Source organism: Carettochelys insculpta, chromosome 31 (genome assembly GCF_033958435.1).
Source record: "Carettochelys insculpta isolate YL-2023 chromosome 31, ASM3395843v1, whole genome shotgun sequence".
Lineage (NCBI taxonomy): Eukaryota > Metazoa > Chordata > Testudines > Carettochelyidae > Carettochelys > Carettochelys insculpta.
Window position 1 is genome coordinate 14,865,802 of NC_134167.1, and position 23,613 is coordinate 14,889,414.

The following is a 23,613-nucleotide window of genomic DNA, read 5'->3' on the forward strand; positions in this document are numbered from 1 at the left end:
AACACGTTGATAATACATCTGCTGTGTCCGACACAGCCCTGGGACCCGCTCACTATACACATTCTCAGGGGGGCTGGGTTAGGCGGTAGCTTCACGAATAACCAGCTGTGGCCTGCAGCACCTCAGGACTAATATGTGCGTTAGGTGGGGAGCTTTTGTGGGCAAAACACACTCCCTCAGCACCGCTCAATGCCAGGGCTGGTGTTGTGTGTGACGCTTTCCAATGCGTGGTCGCAAGCCGTGTTTCGCACAAAGCATATTCAGGTTTTGTCATGTTACTCGTGACAGGAGAGTTCCCATAAGGAACCCAGGCTGCCTGGGAAGGTGGGGTGCCTCGTGAAGCTGAAGGCAGGGGAGTGAGCTGGAGGGTTAGGAAGTAGCAGGGGTAATGGAGGTAAAAAGGGGCCAGGGGTCCTGTCAGCCCACGTTCCTCTCCTGTGTGTGTGCCAGGATCTGAGGGAGACCTCAGATATTCAGGGGGCGGTCTGACCCATCTAGCTGCTCTTCTAAGATGAAATTTGGGGGACTGCCCTTCTGGGGGTGTCGGAGCCCCACTGCCTACCCCTGAATCTGTGTCAGGATCTGGGAGGCCCTGTTCATCCATGGAGGTCTGAGCCCCTCTGCTTCTCCCCGTCATATGGTCTGAAATCTGGGGGTCTGGTCTCTCTGGGGGGCCCAAGACCCTCTGCATGTCCCCCATATGAGCGAGGAGCTGGGGAAGCCCTGCTGAGAACAGGAATGGAGAGGGTGCCCCGGGAACTCAGGTAACAAGATGAGAAGGGGCATTGCTGAAGCATCTCTCAGGGTCTCCAACCCTGAGTGGAGAAGTTCACACATCTCAGAGCTAGGCTTCCCTGAAAGCTGAGCACTTGGGTGGCCGCCCAGGAGAGATTCAGGGGCCACCCAGTTGACTAGCAGAGTGCCTGCAGCCCCTGGCAGGTGTTTCTATTGGTGGGGTACACCTGCGCATGCCCAGCTCCACAAAATAAAATTTATTCTGCCCACGGACAGAAAAAATTAGAGGGAACCGTAGTCGGGCGTCTTTCCCAGAACGGCGCTCAGACGTCCAGTCTGCTCTGTTTGATGTCAATCACCGTGGCCGCGTGTGCGTCTGTCTTTGGACAGCAGTGCAGACTCTGCAGTGAGCCGACACTGCCGACCTCGGAGGGCCCCTGAGAACCACAAAACAAGCGAGGTAGGAAGGAACCAGGTTTATTGTCAATAGCACATGGGCTCCAACACCGTCATGAGTCTCCAATATGACTCACCAGTTTACATTGGTACATGCACACGCCGTGACAATGGACGTGACTCAGTTGACGGCAAGGGGGCTCCGTCATCCCCTAGGTCGCTCGACACAGCCCGTGTTGCACACACTTTTATACACAGGTATAAACAAGTTACACATCCAGGTACAGCCCCCTCACTGTAATACATTAACACCCCTTAGTGTAACTAGATCTACCCATTAACTTGGGGGATAATGGCAGTCCCATCAAAACAACACTATCCATCCTGCTGTCATTACGACCTGTTCCTGAACGTGGGTGGGAACGTACCTGGTGCTGAGCTGTTATCTGTGGGGAGGGGACGGGGAGTGCAAGGTACCAAGCAGGAGGTGTTTAGGTGTATCACGGAGCAACGTTCTGATCAGCCCAGTCTGTGCCAAATTCCTCTGCGCAGAATCTACCTAGCCCACGGTTTTTGCTTCAACCGTCTGTTGCTCAGGCTGGAGGTGCTTTAGCCAGGCACTTCTTCTGGATCTGAAGAAGTGGGTCTGTCCCACGAAAGCTCCTCACCTAATAAATTATTTTGTTAGTCTTTGAAGTGCTCCTGGGCTGCTTTTTTGTTGTAAGAGAAAGATAGGGTTGAGCTGATTGTAAGTGATAAAGGCAGAAAAGTCAGAATGGGTGCACAAGACATGAAAAAGATGAAACCACAAACTAATTCCTAGAGGTTGACTTACTTGACTTAAACTCTTGTACTCTGACTGGAGGGTAGGCCACCCAAAAGTCTCCTCCAGTTCACGCTGTCTAAGGATAAAACTTCTAGCTGACCCCAGGAGTTGTTGTCCTTCAGTCTCAGTAGACCTTTTTCCACATTGTCCAAGGTCGTCTTCTTTTGCGTTTTCCTTGTGGGTTCTATGTGGTAGCTTGATGGACTACGCTGGATGGTGGTTTTCTGAGAGTGTGGCCCAGCCATCCCCACTTTCTTCTCTTGATTTCAACATCAATTGGTTCTTGTCCTGCTTTGTTCCAAAGCTCCTCATTTGTGACCAAGTCTTGCTACTTGATGTAAAGGATCATATAGAATCATAGAATCCTGGGGCTGGAAGGGACCTCAGGAGGTCATCTAGTCCAGCCTTCTGCTGCAAGCAGGATCAGCTCCAACTAAGTCATCCCAGCCAGGACCTTGTCAAGCTGGGACTTAAAAACCTCTAGGTACAGAGATTCCACCCCCTGTCTCGGTAATGCATTCCAGTGCTTCACCACCCTCCTGGGGAAATGGTACATCAGGCATCTGTTTATGAATGCCTGTACCTTGTGATCTGAAGACGTTTTAGTACGCCAGGTCTTCTCGCATCCACACAAGAGCGCACTCCTCACATTCGTGCTGAGGATCTGCAGTTTCATCTTCACAGATATTATTTGTGAACTCCATACGGGACAGAGAGTCTTGACTGCAGCTGTTGCTTTTGACAGGCTTGTCTGTTCCTCCATCCCTGCCCATAACACTCCCCAAGCAGGTGACTTCCTAAAGGTTACCAAGCAAGATAAGGTTTGAAAGGGAAAAGGTGTCTCTCCCTTAAAACCTTTCTGCACTCCATGCCTTCCTGTGAGGCCATTCCGCCCGGTTTAACGATGGCTCTTTGTTTTTCGAGTGTTCTGACCGCCAGGAGCAGTAATGGGGGCGGAGGGGAGGTTCGCGTGCTGTCAGCTCTTCATTCTTAGTCCCCAACTGAAAAAATTCCTTCCTGGGTCCTGGGGCCAGGCAGCTCCATGATGCTTAGGCACCGCAGACCCTCCTGGGGATGAATTGCAAATATTCTGTTTCTCCACCCACCCTGCTGGGGCCGGCCTAATGAAGCAGTTGGTGGTTTCTGGGCAGTCTCGAAGTAGCTGGTCGGTGGAGATTCCCAGGAACCAGCACGTGCCTCAGTAACGTGATGCAGTGAAGTCTCACAGATTCCCACGTCAGGTTGTTACAGACTTTAGTGGAGTGGCAGATTATGAGTTTTCAAATGACACCTGACAGGGCATACTCTGCACAAGACCCATTGTCACCGCGCACAGGTGTGAATGTGGAGCAGAGGGCAGTGGTTTTCAACCAGCGTGCTGCAACACACTGTGTGCCCCGAGAAGTGTGCCATGAAATTTCATCATTTTCATAGACTCCCCGGGCTGGAAGGGACCTCAGGAGGCCACCAAGTCCAGCTCCTAGCCCAAAGCAAGATCAACCCCCACTGAGTCATCCCAGCCAGGACCTTCTCAAGCCGGGACTTAAACATCTCTAGGGATGGAGATTCCACCACCTCTCTACGCAACACATTCCAGTGCTTCACCACCTGCCTGGGGAAAGCGTTTTTCCTAATATCCAACCTGCACCTCTCCCTCTGTAACTTCAGACCATTGCTCCTTGCTCGGCCGTCTGTCACCACTGAGAACAGCCTCTCTCCATCCTCTTTAGAGCTCCCCTTCAGGAAGTTGAAGGCTGCTATTAAATCAGCCCTCAGTCTTCTCTTCTGTAAACTAAACAAGCCCAAATCCCTCAGCTTGTCCTCATAGGTCATGTGCTCCAGCCCCCTAATCTTTTTTGTTGCCCTCTGCTGGACCCTCTCCAATGCATCCACATCCTCTTTTTACAGCGGGGTCCAGAACTGGACACAATACTCCAGATTTGGCCTCACCAGTGCCAAGTAGAGGGGAATAACTACTTCTCTAGATCTGCTGGAAATGTTCCTCCTAATGCACCCCACAATAGCCTTCTTGGCTGCAAGGGCACATTCATGCGGGGTAGGGTTCAGGGGAGGGTATAAAGAGGGAGTCTCAGTCAAGGAGAGGGCCAAAGTTGACAAGATCTATTCAGTCACAGAGGATGTGGCCCATTATCAGCAATTCATGTGGAGTTGTGAACATCAAGGCTGTGTCTACATGTGCCACTTCTTCTAGAAGCAGCATGGTAATAAGCCATCAGGAAGATGCTAACGAGGCGCAGTTGTAAATTTCCTGTGCCTCATTAGCATATGGGTGTGTGGTTCAGAGTCCGGAAGAAGTTCTTCTGGATTCCAAAATACACATGCAGACGCACGGCCTGTGGGGATCTTCTGGACGGAAACCCTTCTTCTGGAAGCCCCTTCTTCCTCCAAGTTCTTCTTCCAGAAGAAGTGGCACATGTAGACACAGCCCCAGAGAGGAGAAATCAAGTCAGTTCAGTCAGGGAGGTTGTGACTCATTATCAGTAGTTAATGTGGAGGTGTGAACATCAAGGGCAGAGAAACCGCTTTTGTAATGGGCCAACCACTGCCAGTCTCTGTTCAGTCCTTCGTTGATGGAGTCAAATTTGCAAATGAATTGCAGCTCTGAAGTCTCTCTTTGGAGTTAATTTCTGAAGTTTTTTTGTTGTGGGACGGCTACTTTTAAATCTGTTACTGACTGTCCAGGGAGATTGAAGTGCCCTCCCACAGGTTTGTGTACGTTACCGTTCCTGATGTCTGATTTATGTCCATTTATTCGTCTACGTAGAGACTGCCCAGTTTGGCCAATGTAAATTGCAGTGGGGCGTTGCTGGCACATGATGGCATCTATTGTATGAGTAGATGTGCAGGTGAAAGAGCCCTGATGGTGTGGTTGATGTTAGGTGCTGTGATGGTATCGCTGGTGTAGATACGTGAGCAGAGTTGGCAGTGAGGTTTGTTGCAGGGATTGGTTCCAGGTTTAGAGTGACTGTGTTGTGGTCTATAGCTGCTGGTGAGGATTTGTTTCAGGTTGGCAGCTGTCTGTAGGCGAGGACAGACCTGCCTCCCAAGGTCTGTGAGAGTGAAGGATCATTGTTCGGGATGGGTTGCAGATCACTGATGATGCACTGGAGAGGCTTTAGCTGGGGGGTGTATGTGATGGCCAGTGGTGTTCTCTGCTCTTCTGGTTGGGCCTGTCTTGTAGCAGGTGGCTTCTGGGTACTTCAGAGTTGCAATACATTTGCAAATTTGACTCCATTTGACTCAGAGACTGGGAGTGGTTGGCCCCTTACAAAAGTGGTTTCTCCACTCTTGATGTTGACACCACCACATTAACTACTGGTAATGGGCCACATCCTCCCTGACTGAACTGACTTGATTTCTCCACTCTTGAGGCTGACACCTCCACATTAACTGCTGATAATGGGCCACATCCTCCCTGACCGAACAGAACTTGTCAGCTCTGACCCTCCCCTTGACTGAGACTCCCTCTTTATACCCTCCTCTGAAACACCCCCACTCATGCATCTGATGAAGTGGGTCTTTGCCCACGAAAGCTTATGCTCCAAATTATCTGTTAGTCTATAAGGTGCCACAGGACTTCTTCTTGTTTTTGAAGATACAGACTAACTCGGCCACCTCGCTGACATAAGGCCCCATTGTTGACTCATCTCCAGCCTCTCATCCCCTGTAATCCCCAGGTCCTTTTCTGCTGCACTGCTACGTAGACAGTTGGTCCCCAGCCTGTAACAGTGCTTGGGATTCTTCCATTCCAAGTGCAGGACTCTGCACTTGTCCTTGTTGAACCTCATCAGATTTCTTTTGGCCCAATCCTCCAATTTTTCTAGGTCACTCTGGACCCTGTCCCTACCCTCCAATGCATCTGCCTGTACCCCTAGCTTAGTGTCATCTGCTGATTTGCTGAGGGTGCAATCCAACCCCTCATCCAGGTCATTGATAAAGATATTCAACAATACCACCTCTAGAACTGATCCTTGGGGCACACCCCTTGAAACCAACCACCAACCAGACACTGGGCCATTGATCACTACCTGTTGGGCCCGACCGTCTAGCCAGTTTTCTATCCACCTGACAGTCCATTTATACAATCCATGCTTCCTTAACTTGCTGGCAAGAATATTGTGGGAGACAGCAGTTCGTTCAAAATAAGTTTGGTAGAATCTAAGTGACGCACATGCTATTTTGAAATAAATTCAAAATAATGGGCATGTTATTTTGATTTTGGGTAAACCTCATTTCCTGAGGAGTAACGCTTACTTCAAAATAGGCTATAAGGGGTTCCAATCTCACTATTTCAAAACAGTGCTATGGACCAGGAAATGCTATTTTGAAATGTCTGGGTGCTATTTGGAAATGCATTTTGTAGCTGGTTGTGTTATTTCAGCATAAGATATACCTGATTTCAGAAGAGGGCTGTCATGTTGACATAGCCCCTGCATCCTGTCGACAAGCCTGGACATTTCACAAATTTCAGTTTTGCAGAATGTGACGTCAGATTAAAATAAGCGACCAAAATGACCAACTAAATCTCTGCTGCAACCACCATCCGTGATGGAGTGGTGGGGTGCATGTGAAACTCAGGCTGGATGTGAGAGACAAGCAGAGCAGCTCCCAGTGGCTAAGGATGACCCTGGGGCTATAACCCAGGCTGGCAGGTAACACCTCTGCCCTGAACAAAGAGGAGGGTGGAGCCGAGCTGTTTTTGAATCGGGGGCGGTTAGAGGCTGGAGGGAAGGGGGAGCTGGAAGGAACCAGCCTGGCGAGGGGGAAAGCTACACCCCAGAGGGGCACCCCTCAGGCTCCTCTCCCCAGCACGGGTTGGAATGCCTGTCTCTGGCTGCTGTACTGACGCTTCTGTGAGAAACTGAGCATCTGTTGCCTAATAAACCTCCTGTTGCACCTGCTGAGTGAGAGTCACTCCTGCCAGCGGACGGGGTGCAGTGCTTGGGGACCCCTGAACCCCATCACACCATCACCACATCCTGCTTGGTACCTTGCACTCCCCGTCCCCTCCCTCACGTCCATGTGCAAAGCAGGCCACGTGAGGTGTCTATGGAAAGGGTGTAATTTGGTGGTTATGGTTATGCCATTATTATGCAGGTATCATTTCTGCATTTAAAGTTACGATTATTTGGTCTGTACTTGTATTTCACCTATTTGCTTCTGGGAGGCACCCACAGGCGATGTGGCCAACACATGGTGAATCACAGCATCATAGAAGATTAGGTAGGAAGAGACTTCATGAGGTCATTGAGTCCATCCTCCTGCTGAGAATAGGACCAGTCCAACTAAATCCCAGCCAGGGCTCTGTCAAGCCTCTAAGGATGGAGATTCCACCACCTCCCAAGGTAACCCCTGCCAGGGCTTCACCACCCTCCTGGTGAGACAGTTCTTCTTGTTCTGGCCTCACCGGTGCCAAATAGATGTGAATAATCACTTCTCTTGAGCCGTTGGCAATGCTCCTACTCATGCACCTTAATATACCATTAGCTTTCTTGACAACAAGGGCACATGGTTGACTCATATCCAGCCTCTCATCCCCTGTAGTCCTCAGGGGCTTTTCTGCACAACTGCTGCTTAGACAGTTTTTCCCCCACAGTGCTTGGGATTCTTCTGTGCTAGGTTCAGGACTTTGTCCTTGTTGAACCTCATCAGATTTCTTTTGTCCCGATCCTCCAATTCATCTAGGTCTCCCTGGCTCCTAGCCCTACACTCCGGGGTATCTTCCTCTCCCCCTAGCTTAGCGTCATCTGCCAACTTGGGGAGGGTGCACTCCATCCCTTCCAACAGGTCATTAATGGAGAGTCTATTCAAGTTAAATGGAAGTACTTCACTGACAATGGGCCTTGTGGGGTGTCAATCCACATGTGATGAGCCTTCCTGTGAATGTTCAGACCAGCCTGTGAACAATGGCTTCTACCTGAAAAGCGTTGAGTAATGGATAGACAGGAAATGCCTTTTGTGCCTGGACACCATTTTCTTGCTATAATTTTCCACAATGGGAATAATGGATTTCCTTCCACGTGGCAGAAGATATAGAAGGCCCTGGAAACCCCTCCACTTTGTCTACAGAGCTGCTTTTTATCCCTGGAGAACTTTGCTACAAACCGCAGCTCTAAACAAAGAAATGAATGATCCATAAAAAACAAAAAAGCAGTCAAGTAGCACTTTAAAGACTAACAAAATAATTTATCAGGTGAGCTCTCGTGGGACAGACCCACTTCTTCAGACCAGAGCCAGACCAGAACAGATTCAATATTTAAGGCAGAGAACCAAAAATAGTAATCAAGGTTGATGAATCAGAAAAAAAAAATATCAAGGGGAGCAAATCAGAGAGTAGAGGGGCAGCGGAGGGGTGGGGGATCAAGAATTAGATTAAGCCGAGTATGCAAAAGAGCCCCTATAATGACCCTGAAAATTCGCATCCCGGTTCAAACCACATGTTAATGTGTCGAATTTGAATATGAAAGAAAGTTCAGCAGCCTCACTTTCCAAAGTAGCGTGCAAATTGTTCTTCTGGAAGATGCAAACTCTGAAGTCATTAACAGAAATGGCCCACTCCATGAAAATGTCGGCTAACTGGTTTGTGGATCAGGAGTGTTTTGATGTCTGTTTTGTGCCCATTGACCCTTTGTCTAAGGGAGTTTGAAGTCTGTCCAATATACAAAGCATCTGGGCATTGTTGGCACATGATGGCAGATATGGTGTTAGCTGAGGAACATGAGAAAGTGCCCGTGATGCTGTGACTAACCTGGTTAGGTCCAGTGATGGTATTTCCAGAGAAGATATGTGGACAAAGCTGGCAGCGGGCTTTGTTGCAAGGAAAAGTCCCAGGACTGGTGTTCCTGCAGTGTAGACTGTGGCTGTTGGTAAGAATCCTCATGAGATTGGGAGGTTGTCTGTGGGAGAGAACAGGCCTGTCACTTAGGACCATAAAAAACTGCTGATGTACTCCAGAGACTTGACTTAAGCCAGCAAATTATTCCATCTCTGTTTCAAGTGTGCACCAGAAGTTTGCAATTTTTGTATATATATGATTCCTTAACGACTTTCTTGCTTTAGATTTTTAGATATTAAAAGCTTGCAGTAGTGTGATTTTTGGGGAAAGATTCTAAGTTATAAATTGTTCCAGGCACGTGGATGGTTCTTTGGAATCAAAACAACTTCCCTTGCCTCTGTTTGTCAGAAGCTGGCAATGCACAGCTAATTTAGATTCCATTATTTTATACATATAGCTGGGATTATGTTTTTCAATGTGCATCACTTCGCATTTATCACCATTGAATTTCATCCGCCATTTTGTTGCCCAGTCACCGAGTTTTGAGAGACGTTTATTGTAACTCTTAATAGTTTGCTTCGGACTTACTTATCTTGAGCAGATTTGTACCATCTGCAAAGTTTCCCACCTTACTGTTTTACCCCCTTTCCCAGATTGTTTATGGATATGTCAAGAATACAAGTAGCAGCACAGCAGAAAAGGAGCTAGGAATTGCAGTGAATGAGAGGCTGGATATGAGCCAACAGTGTGTCCTTGTAGCCAAGAAGGCTAATGGCATACTAGGGTGCATTAGGAGGAGCATTTCCACCACGTCTGGATAAGTTATTATTCCCCTCTACTCGGCACTGGTGAGGCCACTTCTGGAGTATTGCGTCCAGTTCTGGGTCCCCCGGTATAAAAAGGATGTGGATGTGCTGGAGCAGGTTCAGTGGAGGGCAATGAAAATGATTAGGGGGCTGGAGCACATGACCTATGAGGAGAGGCTGAGGGATATGGGCTTGTTTAGTTTACAGAAGAGAAGACTGAGGGGTGATTTGATAGGAGCCTTCAACTTCCCGGAAGGGAGCTCTAAAGAGGATGGAGAGAAACTGTTCTCAGTGGTGACAGGCGGCAGAACAAGGAGCAATGGGCTGAAGTTACAGAGTGGGAGGTGCAGGTTGGATATGAGGAAAAACTCTTTCCCCAGGCGGGTGGTGAAGCACTGGGATGTGTTGCCTACAGAGGTGGTGGAATCTCCATCCCTGGAGGTTTTTAAGTCCCGGCTTGACAAAGTCTTGGCTGGGATGATTTAGTTGGGGTTGATCCTGCTTTGAGCAGGGGGCTGGACTCAATGTCCTCCTGAGGTCCCTTCCAGCCCTGGGATTCTATGATTCTATAAGAACGGCCATACTGGGTCAGACCAAAGGTCCATCTAGCCCAGTATCCTGTCTCCCCACATTGGCCAATGCCAGATGCGCCAGAGTGAGCAGAACAGGTCATTAGTGAGTGACCCCTCCCCATTCCATTTCCAGCCCTGACAAACAGAGGCTAAGGTCACCGTTCCTACCCAGCCTGGATAAAAGGCACTGATGGATGCAACTTCCATGAATTTATCAAGTTGTTTTTTGAGCCCTGTTAAAGTCCCGGTTCTCACAACCCCCTGTGGCGAGGAGTTCCACAGGTGACCACACGCTGCATGAAGAAAAACTTCCTTTGGACAGTTTTGAACTGCTGCCCATTATTTCAGTTGGTGACCCCAAATTCTTATGTTAGGAGAACAAGTAAATAACCTTTTCTTCCACACCCGTCGGGATTTTGTAGCCCCCTACCATATCCCCCCTTAGTCTCCTCTTTTCTAAGCAGAAAAGTTCCGGTCTCTATAACCTTTCTTCATATGGGACCCATTCCAAACCGCTAATCATATTTGTTGCCCTTTTCTGAATCTTTTCCAATGCCAAGACATCTTTTTTTGAGATGAGGTGACCACTTCTGTACTCGGTGTTCAAGATGTGGTCGTACCATGGATTTATATAACAGCAATAAGATATTCGCTCTTTTATCCTCTATCCCATTTTAATAACCCCAGGCATTCTGCTTGCTGTTGTGACGGCTGCGACACATTGAGTGGACGTTTTCAGAGACCTCTCCACAACGACTCGCAGATCTCTCTCTTGAGTGGTTATAGTTAAATTAGCCCACATCATGCTGTATGTACAGATGGGATTATTTTTTCCCCATGTGCATTATTTTACATTTATCCACGTTACATTTCATTTGCCGTTTTGTGGCACAGTCTGCAAGGGGAGGGATAGCTCAGTGGTTTGAGCATTAGCCTGAGGAGGCTGTTTAGGGACTGGGGCAAGTAGATGTCAGGGATGGTGCTTGGTCCTGCTAAGAGGGAGGTCCTGCTAAGACCTCCTGAGGTCTCTTCCAGTTGTAGGAGATGTGTATCTCCTATTATTATTATTTTAATCACTTAGTTGTGTGAGATCTTTTTGAAGTTCTTCACGGTCTGCTTTGTTCTTAACTTGAGCTTAAGCTTAAGCCTTGAGCTTAGGATCGTCAGCTAATTTTGCCACCTCACTCTTTCCCCTTTTCTCCAGACCATTTATAAAGAGGTTGAATAGGGCTGGTCCCAGTACAGACTCTTGGGAGAGGCCACTACTTACCTCTCTCCATTCTGAAAACTGACCATTTATTCCTACCCTGTTTCCTGTCTTTTAACCAGTTACCAGCCCAAGGAAAGACCTTCCTTCTTATCCAATGACAACTCACTTTGGTGGAGGATCTTGTCAAAGGCTTTCTGGAAATCTAAGTACAGTAGGGTCTCAACATTCACGAACTTATGGTTCAATTATGTGCAAGTGGCCCTGAGCAGCCGCTTCCCCAGGCTCCAGGGCAGAGAGTGCCGGCCGGCACCCTTTCCCCTGGGACCCCAGGCAGGAGCGCTGGCAGCTGGGCTCCAGGCAGAGCAGCTGCCATATTTGCGAAATTCAACATTCGTGAGGATTCTCAACATGGAACCCTTGCGAATGTTGAGACCTTACTCTACTCTATATCCACTGGATCCTCTTGTCTACATGCTTATTGCCCCCTCAGAGAACTCTCCGAGATTAGTAAGACAGGAACCATGTTGACTTTTTCCAAACAAATTACGTCCTTCTCTGTATCTCACTATTCTATTCTTTACTATAATGTCAACTAATTTGCTTGGTACTGATGCTGTACTTCCTGGTCTTTAATTGCCAGGATCACCTCTAGAGCCTTTTTTAAATATTGGCATCACATTAACCATCTTCCAGCTACGGAAGCTGACTTAAACGGTAGGTTACAAACCCCAGGCAAATGTCACATTTGAGTTCTTTCAGAACTCTTGGGTGAACGCCATCTGGTCCCCCTGACTTGTTACTGTGAAGTTTATCGATTTGTTCCAAAAACCTCCTCTAATGACTCCTCAATCAGGGACCGTTGAATGGGACTGGTCCCAATCCAGACCACTTGGGAGCACCACTAGTTACCTCCCTCTCTTCTGGAAACTGACCATTTATTCCTACCCTTTGTTTCCTGTCCTTTAACCAGTTACCAGTCCATGAGAGAACCTTCCCTTTTATCCCAGGACACCTCACTTTGCTTAAGAGCCTTTGGTGAGGGACCTTGTCAAAAGCTTTCTACAGACCTCAGGGCGCTGTAGCCACTGGCTCCCCCTTGCCCATATGCTTGTTGACCGCCTAAAAACTCCAGCCGGCAGTGTGCAGTTGGAGCAAGTGCAAAGCGTTGCATTTTGCTCTCACGAGGGTCTTTTGATTTCCAGCAGTCGGCTCGTTGGCTTGTGTTCCTTCCCAGTCCTGCTGAACAGATCTCTCTCGTCTCTCTCCTTTCGTCTGCTGCTCCTGACTGCCAGCTGCAGCAATGCTGGGGCTGTGGGCTAAGTGTGTCTCTTTGCATCAAGCGCTCTGCCGGGCTGAGCCCCTCTGTGGACGTGCTCTTCCCCCTAGGACGGACTTGCTGCAGGAGCACAACTTGCTTTACGAGCGTTTTAGCCAGTTCCACTGTCAGCCCCGCGCTGCTGTGGGCCTGGCTGTGGGTGATGATGGATGGGACTGAATTCCCATTGCTCGGAAAATTGCACAAACTCACTTCAAGCCGGCTGGGCTCCGCTGTCTGTAATAACCCACCCTGGGTCCCAGGCCTGCTGATGCCTCTGCCGGTCGCTGACAATGCAGCTCCCTCTCGCGAGTTTTCTTCTACTGCAGCATGGCTCTGCCTTGTCCGGCAGAGAGCTTGTGTTCTAGGGGCACCATGGAGCACCCTTTAGCTAGGAGGCCGTCTTGTGTTCTCCCATGAGCTCAGCAACCGAGGGGCGGGAGCAGCTTCCCTGGCAGCGTGATGCACACAAGCCCTGGGAAATCTCTGCCTTAGAGTTTGGTCCCACGGTTTTTCTGGCTCCTGCCTTGAACCTGGCACAGAACTGGCTAGGCTGAAGCTCTCTGTGTCCCACGCTCGCGGTCAGCCACTGCTTCTTCCCTGGATAAACAGTCAGCTGCAGCCATCTGATTCTCCTCCCTGTCGTGCACAGCTCACCAGGCTGCAGTTCCAGTGATGTAGGCCAACCGAGTGCTGGAGCTGCTAGCAGCAGCTTTTAAAAATGCTCTACTGATGCAGGACCACCAGCTCCTCGAGTGGTTTCCCAGCTTTGAACACACCTGGGACCACAACTGCAACAAGCCAGGACTTCTCGCGTGACGTCTCTCTCTTCCACTGGCGGTAGCGCCCTGGGTGCAAAAACTACCAGAGGTCTCCTTCGCGGGAGTGATGCTCCAACCCCATCTCCCTGGCCCTGCGCTGCATGGCTGCGCCTTTGGGGGCAGTGGCCAAGCCCTTCCTGGACCTCCCGAGACATCCCTGGGGCGCTGTAACACTCTGTCCAGCACAGAGCAGCGGGGCTGTTTGCAGGGGCAGGCACAGAGAGCAGGGCGTGGCCTGCAGAAGCTGGTGGCGGTGAGGACGCACAGGGAGGAGGAGCCCGGCGTGGCGGGGGCAGCTCGTTATTTGCAGGCTGAGCAGATTGGATAGGGAGACGCCCTCTCTCGGCGCCGCCGGCTGGGCCAGCTCGGCTGGCGGCTGGCAGAGCCTGAGCTGCCACACAGCTGCCAGGAGGGTGCCTGCAGGAGCCGGGCCCTTCTGAGCCCCCAGATCTGCTCATGCCGATTACAGACCCGCCGATGACTCGCTTAGCCAGTCACACCAGCTAAGCTACCGGGGCTGGGGGATGTCCTTGGGGGCCGGGGACAGCGCACACAACCAGCCCAGGCCAACTTACAGGAGCCGGTGCTCCTGCACCACGAGAAGTCCTGTGGCACCTTATAGACTGACAGCTATTTTGGAGCATGAGCTTTTGTGGGCACAGACCTGCTCCGTCAGATGCAGGAGTGGGGGGGCAGGGGGGGTTCAGAGGGGTATTTAAAGAGCGGGGTCCCAGTAAAAGGGAGGGCCAGAGCTGACAAGGTCTATTCAGCAAGGTGGAAATGGCCCAGTGTGAACAGCACTTATCAAAAGAGGACAAAACAAGTCAGATCAGACAGGGGGACGTGAGCCTTTGTCAGAGTCTAATGGGCCATTTCCACCTTGCTGAATAGACCTTGTCAGCTCCAGCCCTCCCTCTTACTGGGACCCCGCTCCTTAAATACCCCTCTGAACCCCCCCCGCCCCCCACTCCTGCATCTGACAAAGCAGGTCTGTGCCCACGAAAGCTCATGCTCCAAAATATCTGTTTGTCTATAAGGTGCCACAGGACTTCTTGTTGCTCTGGAAGCTACCGACTAACACGGCCACCTCTCTGATACCTGCACCACTGGAGCATTTTTAAAAGCTGTCGCTGGCAGCCCCAGAGCTCGTTTGGCCCACATCACTGTCCCATTGGTTGCTGAGACAGTGTGCCTGGGCCCCTCCCAGCCTTCGTTAGCCAGGGTGGCTTGGTAAGCTACGGTTCACAGCCCGGGAGTCAGGGGGGCTTGGCCCTGTAGCTTGCGCAGCTTGCCAGAGGTGTGAGCCTGGTTGCAGGGGTTCCCTGAGCAATCCAGCTGCTCTGGGCAGGAGATGGGGGTTTGCCTGGTGCCTGTTTGCAGGGGTCTGCCCTCGCCCTGTGCTAGCGCTAGGCACCGCGGGGCTGCAGGCGCTTTCTCAGCGGCGCTGTGAGTCAAGCGGTTCGGAGGTGTCTGAGCCTCTCAGGTGAGGTGTGGGGACATGGGAAGCCCGGAAGATGTTCGGGGCTGACCCCAACCTGGGTGGATTGATGCCAGCGTCGCTGTGAACTGTCTCCCAGGCACAGCACAAAGAGACGGGGGTCCTGGCCGCGGCCAAGGTCATTAACATCCAGAGCGAGGAGGAGCTGGACGACTATGTGGTGGAGATAGATATTCTTGCAGGCTGCAATCACCCCAACATCGTCAAGCTACTGGACGCTGTGTACTGGAACAGCCAGCTGTGGGTGAGTGTGGGGCTGACCCCCCACTGCACTGGGACAACCGCTGGGTGTGCGTGTGGGGCTGGCAGGCTGACGGCCCACTGCACAGCAGCAACAGGGGATGGGTGAGGCAGGTTAGAGACGAGGCCAGAGGCCGGCGGAGGACAGACTAGCTCTCTGGTGGGGAGAACAGAGACTCCCCTTGTCGGGTACCCACGGCTCTGCCCCGGCCCACGCTGACCCTGCTCTCTCCTCAGATCCTGATGGAGTTCTGCCCAGGCGGCGCCGTGGACGCAGCGATGCTGGGTGAGTCCCTGTTCTGCCGGCGCCTCTCGGGGCCGGTCAGCGTGAGCCTGTTGCCAGCTGGCAGGCGTGGGCCGGCTCGTGGCGCGCGAGGCCCCAGCTCTGCGCACACCGGGCTCAGCAGAGCCGGGCGACGCTGCTCGTGGGGCTTCCATGCTGGCGGCCGGTGCCTCAGTAACGCCCATTCGGCTGCCCAGCGCCTCTGCCGTCGGAGCCCCCCGGTTACTCGTCGCGAGGGCAGCAGCCCTCCGTCTCGCTCGCCGCTCGGTGGTGGACTCGCTTGGCTGGAGGTATTCTCGACAGAGCACAGCCCTGGTGGCTATGGGCACACGAACACACGCCCGCCCGCTACCATTGCCTCCGTCGCTGGGTACAGAGTCACAGCAACGTGCCCGGCATTCTCCGGCCGAGAGAAACGCCGTTGTACACACCTACACCCCTTCCGGGCGCCAGACACCCGGGCGTGACTTCCCCCTCTTCCGGGTGTCTCGGGGAGAACAGCTCTCGCCACTGGTCGGGCTGCTTGTGCTCCCTGGAGCCATACCCGTACTAGGGGATATACTGACCGATCTCTCGCGCCTGGGCACAACATGCCAAGTTCATGTGCCCTTTACTCCAGGGCCTCTGGCCCCCAGCCCTCCCGCAGACCAAGGCTCTGTAAGGGACGTCTAGCGCCTGGCAGCAGGGCCCACCCCACGGACACTGGGGCCCGGCAGGCCAGAGTGGGGCAGATTCACACCCCAGCGGCTGCCTGCTCAGCGCTGGCTTAGACCCTCCTGGGAGTCCCTCACCCCCTCCAGTGCCAGGGACCCCTCGGGTCTCCGTTGCTGAAGCCCTTTTCACCCAACCGCACCGCTGCAAAGAGCATCTCTCCTCGGCCCGGCCCCCCAGGCGAGTGAGGAAAGACCAGCTGGCGGTTAAGGCTGGGACAGGGATGTGTGGCTGCAACTCCTGGCTTGCCTCAGGCTCCCTGTGGCCATTGTATCTCCACTTCCCCCTGGCCCTGGCAGTGCATGGGGCGTGGAAGGGCCTGGCTCTTGCTGGGGACTTGTGAAGTGCCTAGGGGAGGGACCCTGAGAGTGCAACCGGGCCCCGATCCTCCCTGCAGGCCCTGACCCTGGCATGGTGATACCTTTGCACCCACTCTGATTGGGCCAGCTGTACCCCAAGGCTGGAGCCTGCCTGTGTCTGGGCAGCATCTGCACAGGGGGGACCTGCTCCCAGCTGTACCCCTAGGCTGGAGCCTGCCTGTGTCTGGGCAGCATCTGCACAGGGGGGCCCTGCTCCCAGCTGTACCCCAAGGCTGGAGCCTGCCTGTGTCTGGGCAGTGCCTGCACAGGGGGGCCCTGCTCCCAGCTGTACCCCAAGGCTGGAACCTGCCTGTGTCTGGGCAGCGTCTGCACAGGGGGTCCTGCTCCCAGCTGTACCCCCAGGCTGGAGCCTGCCTGTGTCTGGGCAGCGCCTGTGTGATGGCGTTCAGGGGTCCCCAGGCCCTGCACCCCGTCCGCTGGCAGGAGTGACTCTCACTCAGCAGGTACAACAGGAGGTTTATTAGGCAACAGATGCCCAGTTTCTCCCAGAAGCGACAGCACAGCAGCCAGAGACAGTCCTTCCAACCCGTCCTGGGGAGAAGACCCCGAGGGTGCCCCTCTGGGGTGTAGCTTCCCCCTCCTCCGGCTGGCTGCCTTCCAGCTCCTCTTCCCCTCCTCTAACTGCCGCCCCCGATTCAAAACCAGCTCAGCTCCTCCCTGCTCTTTGTTCAGGGCAGAGGTGTCACCTGCCAGTTGTAGCCCCAGGGTCATCCTTAGCCACTGGGAGCTGCTCTGCTTGCCTCAGACATCCAGCCTGACTCACACATGCACCCCCCCACTCCATCACAGCCTGCACAGGGGGCCCTGCTCCCAGCTGTACCCCCAGGCTGGAGCCTGCCTGTGTCTGGGCAGTGCCTGCAAGGGGGGGCCCTGCTCCCAGCTGCTGCTTGAATAGCAAGTCCCAGCTTTGTTCATCATCCCCAGCTCTGTGGACTAGATGAGGCGGGGAAAGGAATATTTTTTATGGACCAGCTACTGCGGAGGGAGAGCAGCTTTCAAGTCACCCCCGGCTCATTTGCAGGTCTGCCCGTACCACCCCTGCTAGCCCAATGCTTGTAGGAAGCTGCGATGTTGTGGTGGGGGGGCTCACAGGGGGTGGGGGGCTCCTGCTGAGGGTAGCCTGGTGCCCAGGTGACACCTCTGGGCTGCGGACAAAGGGGGAGATGGAGCCTGAGGGGTGTGAATTGGAACTGGGAGTTGGAAGCAGTGAGTCTGGGCTGAGAGAGAGACCAAGGAGGGGGCCAGGCCCCAGCTCTGGGGGCCCCTCGGGGCCCCCTCTCCGCAGCATGGATTGGACTGGCTGTCTCTGCCGGCTGCACTGACTCCTCTGTACGACACTGTGTCCTGTCGGCTAATGAACCCGCTGCTCTCCTGCTGAGGGAGAGTCACTCCTGCCTGCGGCCGGGGTGCAGAGCCTGGGGACCCCGAACCCCATCACAGACACACATGGGGTCTTTGTCAGGGGAAAAGACAACCCGTTGCATTTATCGAAGGCACAATTCGAACCCGTCACACTCACACACAAGCACACGCCAGCTTGCAATGGTGCCCAGCGGCTGTGCCCCAGCAGCACTGCTCAGGTCAGACAGACAGACAGGGGAGGTCTGGAGCTGGGCTGGTCTGGATCAGATGAGACGAGACACAGGGCCCCTGCCAGATACCTTAGGTCTAGCACAGCTCCCCTCTCTTGCAAAGTCATGCACATGCATGTACTCACCTCTGCCCCTTCCCTTCAGGCTGCCACATCCGTCTTCATGGCGGGGCTTCCAGAGCACGTACTTGCTGCTGGCTGCGAGGGCCTCCATCTGCTTTCGGGGAAACATACCAGCCGTCAGGCACCAGGGTAAAGAGCAACAAAGCCTGGCGCCAGGCGACGAGCTTTCGTGGGGCGGCCCCAGCTCTGCAGCGCTGGGAAAGTCTGACAAAAGCCGCCCGACGCCAGGAGAGGGTCACCCCGGCGGAAAACCAAACTGAAACCCGACGAGTCAAATCACTTGTTCCGTGGCCCACTTTGCAGGTTGCACTGTCCTGGGACCCGGCCTCCACCCCACCCCAACTCTTGCACCTGTCGGGAGGTGCTGGGCCTGCCTGGTCTAGCCAGCTACACCGCCGTGACTCCCCAGGGCAGCGCTTCGGGGAAAGGCGGGGAGAGCTCTTCTGGTGCAAGCCACTACCAATAACGACAACGGCCGTTCTCCGTCACCCAGCTATCCTTAGGGGCTATTATACCGAGCCTTACTACACATCACTCAGTACAACCCCGCCGTAGGAAAAGGAAAGCAATCGTCCGACGTTTCTACGTGAAAGGATTTATCTGGAGATTGCGGCTACGTCTACACGTGCACGCTACATCGAAATAGCTTATTTTGATGTAGCAACATCGAAATAGTCTATTTTGATGAATAACGTCTACACGTCCTACAGGGCTGGCAACGTCGATGTTCAACATCGACGTTGCGCAGCACCACATCGAAATAGGCGCTGCGAGGGAACGTCTACACGCCAAAGTAGCACACATCGAAATAAGGGAGCCAGGCACAGCTGCAGACAGGGTCACAGGGCGGACTCAACAGCAAGCCGCTCCCTTAAAGGGCCCCTCCCAGACACAGTTGCACTAAACAATGCAAGATCCACAGAGCTGACAACTGGTTGCAGACCCTGTGCATGCAGCATGGATCCCCAGCTGCCGCAGCAGCAGCCAGAAGCCCTGGGCTAAGGGCTGCTGCACACGGTGACCATAGAGCCCCGCAGGGGCTGGAGAGAGAGCGTCTGTCAACCCCTCAGCTGATGGCCGCCATGGAGGACCCCGCAATTTCGATGTTACGGGACGCGCAACGGCTATACGTTCCCTACTTCGACGTTGAACGTCGAAGTAGGGCGCTATTCCCATCCCCTCATGGGGTTAGCGGCTTCGACGTCTCGCCACCTAACGTCGATTTCAACTTCGAAATAGCGCTCGCCATGTGTAGCCGTGACAGGCACTATTTCGAAGTTGGTGCCGCTACTTCAAAGTAGCCGGCACGTGTAGATGCGGCTTACATGAAGATAATCCAGAGACTACATGAAGGTCGTCTAAGAACAATCAGTACAGACAAGTATCTCCATTAGCGGCCCTCACCTGGTGCCAGGCAAGGAGGAGGTACAGGAGAGACATGGGGTCTGCCTCTGCAGAGGGAGAGATGCCATTCCTTACTAGCTGCCCAGGCAGGGTCGTGTGGCTCACCCGCGCTTGCCCCGGGGCCTGCGGGGCTTTCGCGTGCCACTAACCCCCCGTCCTGTCTCCCGTTGCAGAGCTGGAGAAAGGTCTGACAGAGGAGCAGATCTGCGTGGCCTGCAAGCAGATCCTGCTGGCCCTCGAGTATCTCCACAGCTGCAAGATCATCCACAGGGACCTGAAGGCCGGGAACGTCTTGCTGACCTTGGAAGGCGACGTCAAGCTGGGTGAGGCTGGGAGGGATGGGGCCGGGGTGCCCAGCAGCAGTGCCGACAGCCCAGGAGCAAGCTGCAGGAGAGGGACTGGCTGGCACTGCACGTGACCCATGCCGGGGGGAGGTTCGGGCCCAGGCTCCTCATAGCCAGTGCCTGAACGTGTGTTTGGTGTCAGAACGTCAGAGGTGGCCCGTGGCCCGGCACGCTTTCAGTCTGGCACCTGTGCCGGCCCAGCCAGAGCCAGAGGGGAACCTGGCACGTTCCACATCTGGCCCCCCTCCCCTGTTCTCACGGACGTGGCTGCTTCGGGGAGCAGTGCGGCAGCCCCTCCCCGTCAAGATGGCTGGGCCGGCCAAGCCCGGTTACACGAGCCAAATTACCCTCCGGCCAGTGGCCATAACCCCTGTCCCTGGGGACGCTGGTCTTGGCTCCGCCAGCCGCAGGACGCTCGCGGGAGCTACCCAGAGGGATGCCAGCGTAGCCGCTCCAGGGGGACCTCAGGATAGGGCAGCCTTAGTGTCCCTAGGAGCAGCTTAGAGCTATGGGTTCTCGTGACTTCCGAGGACATGGGGAGCCCCACAGCAACTACAGCAGCAGCGTAAGTGTGGGGTGTCACTGAGGCGGGGTCCCCAGGCCTGCGCCCCAGCCGCTGGCAGAGGTGACTCATTCAGCAGGGACGCAGCGTCGAACAGACTTGTCAGAAACAGCCAAACCAATCCATGTGGGGAGGGGGCCCAGAGCCAAGGCCCCGACCCCCTCGCAGCCCCGGCCCCAGCCCCAGCCGAAACTGCTCCCTCTCCGCCCACGTCCAGCTGCCCAGCCCAGGCCCTTCGTTCTGCTTCCCAGGCCAGCGGTGGCACCTGGCTGGGCTGCCCCACTCCTCCTGGGCTCAGGTGGCAAAGGGCTTCGGCCATCGTGTAGGTGCTGGGATTGGGGCAGCCTCCGGCAGACGGTCACGCTGGGCGCTCCCACCCCTGTCGCCGGGCAGGGATTAGCGCTGAGCTCTGGAAACTGAGGCACATCCATGGGTTTGCTATAGGACAGTAAAATTTGCATGCATCATAGCAAAGCCCCTCCCAGGCGGGGTCAGCCCGTGGGCGCGCGTGCTCGCTCTGAGAAGGGCTGGGGCCAAAGCTCGCACCTAGCCGCCATTTCTCCGCTCCTTCTGGCCTAGCTGACTTCGGGGTCTCGGCCAAGAACTCCCACACCCTGCAGCGACGGACGTCCTTCCTTGGGACCCCATACTGGTACGTTCTGCCCGGCCTGGGGATGCCAGGGCACTGTGGGTAGCAGGCCTGGGGATGCAGTTCTCTCCACCGGCCTTCGGTGCCAGTGGTCATGGTGGCAGATCAGAAAAGGTCTGTCCTGTCCGTCCGGGGGCGGGCTGAGCTCAGGGAGCCGGCGGAGGGGCACTGGAACCAGGGTTTGCCACTGACACCATTTCAGCCCAGAGAAGCCTCTTGTTGAAAAGGGAAAAGACAGAAAAAGGGGGGTTGGAGGAAACGCAGCAGCTGGACGCATTTCGTAAACCTCAGCGCTTGCTAATTTTGAAAACCGCTTTTTTCCTCCCTGGAGATGATTTCCATAGACCGGCTTTCTCTGGTGCTGGCTCTGGTTTTGTCTTGGAAACGCAAACCGTTTCCCAGGAAATTTGGACAAAACAGAACAACCGTTTCCCCCATAAACGGGCCCGGGCAGGTGCAGGATGTGGTGAAATCCAGCTGCCCCAGGAGGCTGGGTGGCGTCTGCAGCCTCGCAGTAAGCTCAGAACAGGAGCAGCTTGTGGCCCGGGGTGCAAAACTGGGGCGTCCCTGAAAGGCACCACCTCACATTGCAAGCTGCCCGCTCCAGGAGCCCGCTGGCGTCTCCTGGCACAGCACTGGGGACCGGGCGGGATGGGCCTCCTTGCAAAAGACAGCAAAGTTCTCCTCATTGCTGGGCACCTGCCCGACGGTCTCGTTTGCTGCTCTCAGCGGGCTGGTGCCAGCAGACGCTCTGGGAGATGAGGGTGGGGAGAACCAGCCGATCCCCGTGCTCCCCAGGGCAGAGCTCTGCCAGGGGGCACCCACAGGCCACTGGCAGCTTGTCCCTCCCCGGTGCAGGATGGCGCCCGAAGTGGTACAGTGTGAGACCTCCAAGGAGAAGCCCTACAACTACAAGGCCGACATCTGGTCCCTGGGGATCACCCTGATCGAGATGGCCGAGATGGAGCCCCCCTACCATGAGCTGAATCCCATGCGGGTCCTGCTGAAAATCTCCAAGTCCCAGCCCCCCACCTTGCGCTCCCCCAAGCGGTGGTGAGTCCATTGACCAGGGCGCCCGAGATGCATATCGAGGGGCCTCGCCCTCTGGGGTCGACGTGGGAGGTGCCAGTGCCTGGGGATGGGGAGGGGGAAGCGGGAGGTGTTTGCGACACAGGAATAGCAGGACTCCTGCTGCTTACCAGGCCGCTGGCAAGTTTCACTTCCATGCCGCTGAACTGACCCAGAGTGGCCTCTCCCCCACCCAGGCCTTCGCTGTTGCTGCTGGAGCCCCTGGCTCCCCAGGGAGGGGAGAGGTACCAGGCTGGGGTCGCACAGGGACAGCGTGATGGGAATCTGCTCAGTGACTCTCTTTAAACCCTTCACGTTTTCATGGTCTGGCAGCACTGAAGCTTCAATTCCCTTTGAGCTTTCAGGCTTCGCTCCAGCCCAGGCTCCTGCTCAGGAGTTAGCCAGGGAGCTGTTGGCTGCACCTGGCAGACCAGCCAGGGGTTCCCATTTCAGCTGAGGGTTCCTGAGTCATCTTCCCTTTCCCCTGCAGCCTCACTAGTATTTGTCATGAGTGCTGCTCGGTCCTCCTCAGTCAGTCCCTCCGAGTCAGACGCAATCAATTCACAGAATCCCAGGGCTGGAAGGGACCTCAGGAGGTCATCTAGTCCAGCTCCCTGCCTAGAGCAGGATCAACCCCAACTAAATCATCCCAGCCAGGACCTTGCCAAGCCGGGACTTAAAAACCTCTAGGGATGGAGATTCCACCACCTCTCTAGGTAACACATCCCAGTGCTTCACCACCCGCCTGGGGAAAGATTTTGTCCTAATATCCAACCTACTCCTCCCCCTCTGTAACTTCAGCCCATTGCTCCTTGTTCTGCCGCCCGTCACCACTGAGAACAGCCTCTCTCCAGCCTCTTTAGAGCCCCCCTTCAGGCAGTTGAAGGCTGCTATTAAATCACCCCTCAGTCTTCTCTTCTGCAAACTAAACAACCCCAAATCCCTCAGCCTCTCCTCATAGGTCATGTGCTCCAGCCCCTTAATCATGTTTGTTGCCCTCCTCTGAACCTTCTCCAATGCATCCACACCCTTTCTGTACTGGGGGACTCAGAACTGGATGCAATACCCAGATGAGGCCTCACCAGGGCCGAGTAGAGGGGGATAATAATTTCTCTAGATCTGCTGGAAATGCTTCTCCTAATGCAGCCCAATACGCCATTAGCCTTCCTGGCTACAAGGACACACTGTTTACTCATATCCAGCCTTTCATCCACCAGAACCCCTAGGTCCCTTTCCATCGTACTGCTGCTGAGCCAGTCAGTCCCCAGCCTGTAGCAGGGCTT

The 23,613-nt window shown here is 54.3% G+C and overlaps 1 protein-coding gene across 1 annotated transcript in view; it reads left to right on the forward strand.

The window, feature by feature from the left end:
• LOC142004353 (uncharacterized) overlaps positions 1 to 23,613 on the forward strand; it is a 51,148-nt gene that overhangs the window by 5,550 nt on the left and 21,985 nt on the right. Inside the window, exons 2-6 of the mRNA XM_074981947.1 lie at positions 15,055 to 15,219; positions 15,453 to 15,501; positions 19,881 to 20,030; positions 21,193 to 21,265; positions 22,121 to 22,315. Coding sequence (XP_074838048.1) covers positions 15,055 to 15,219; positions 15,453 to 15,501; positions 19,881 to 20,030; positions 21,193 to 21,265; positions 22,121 to 22,315 — 632 coding nt within the window. The remainder of the gene's footprint in view (positions 1 to 15,054; positions 15,220 to 15,452; positions 15,502 to 19,880; positions 20,031 to 21,192; positions 21,266 to 22,120; positions 22,316 to 23,613) is intronic.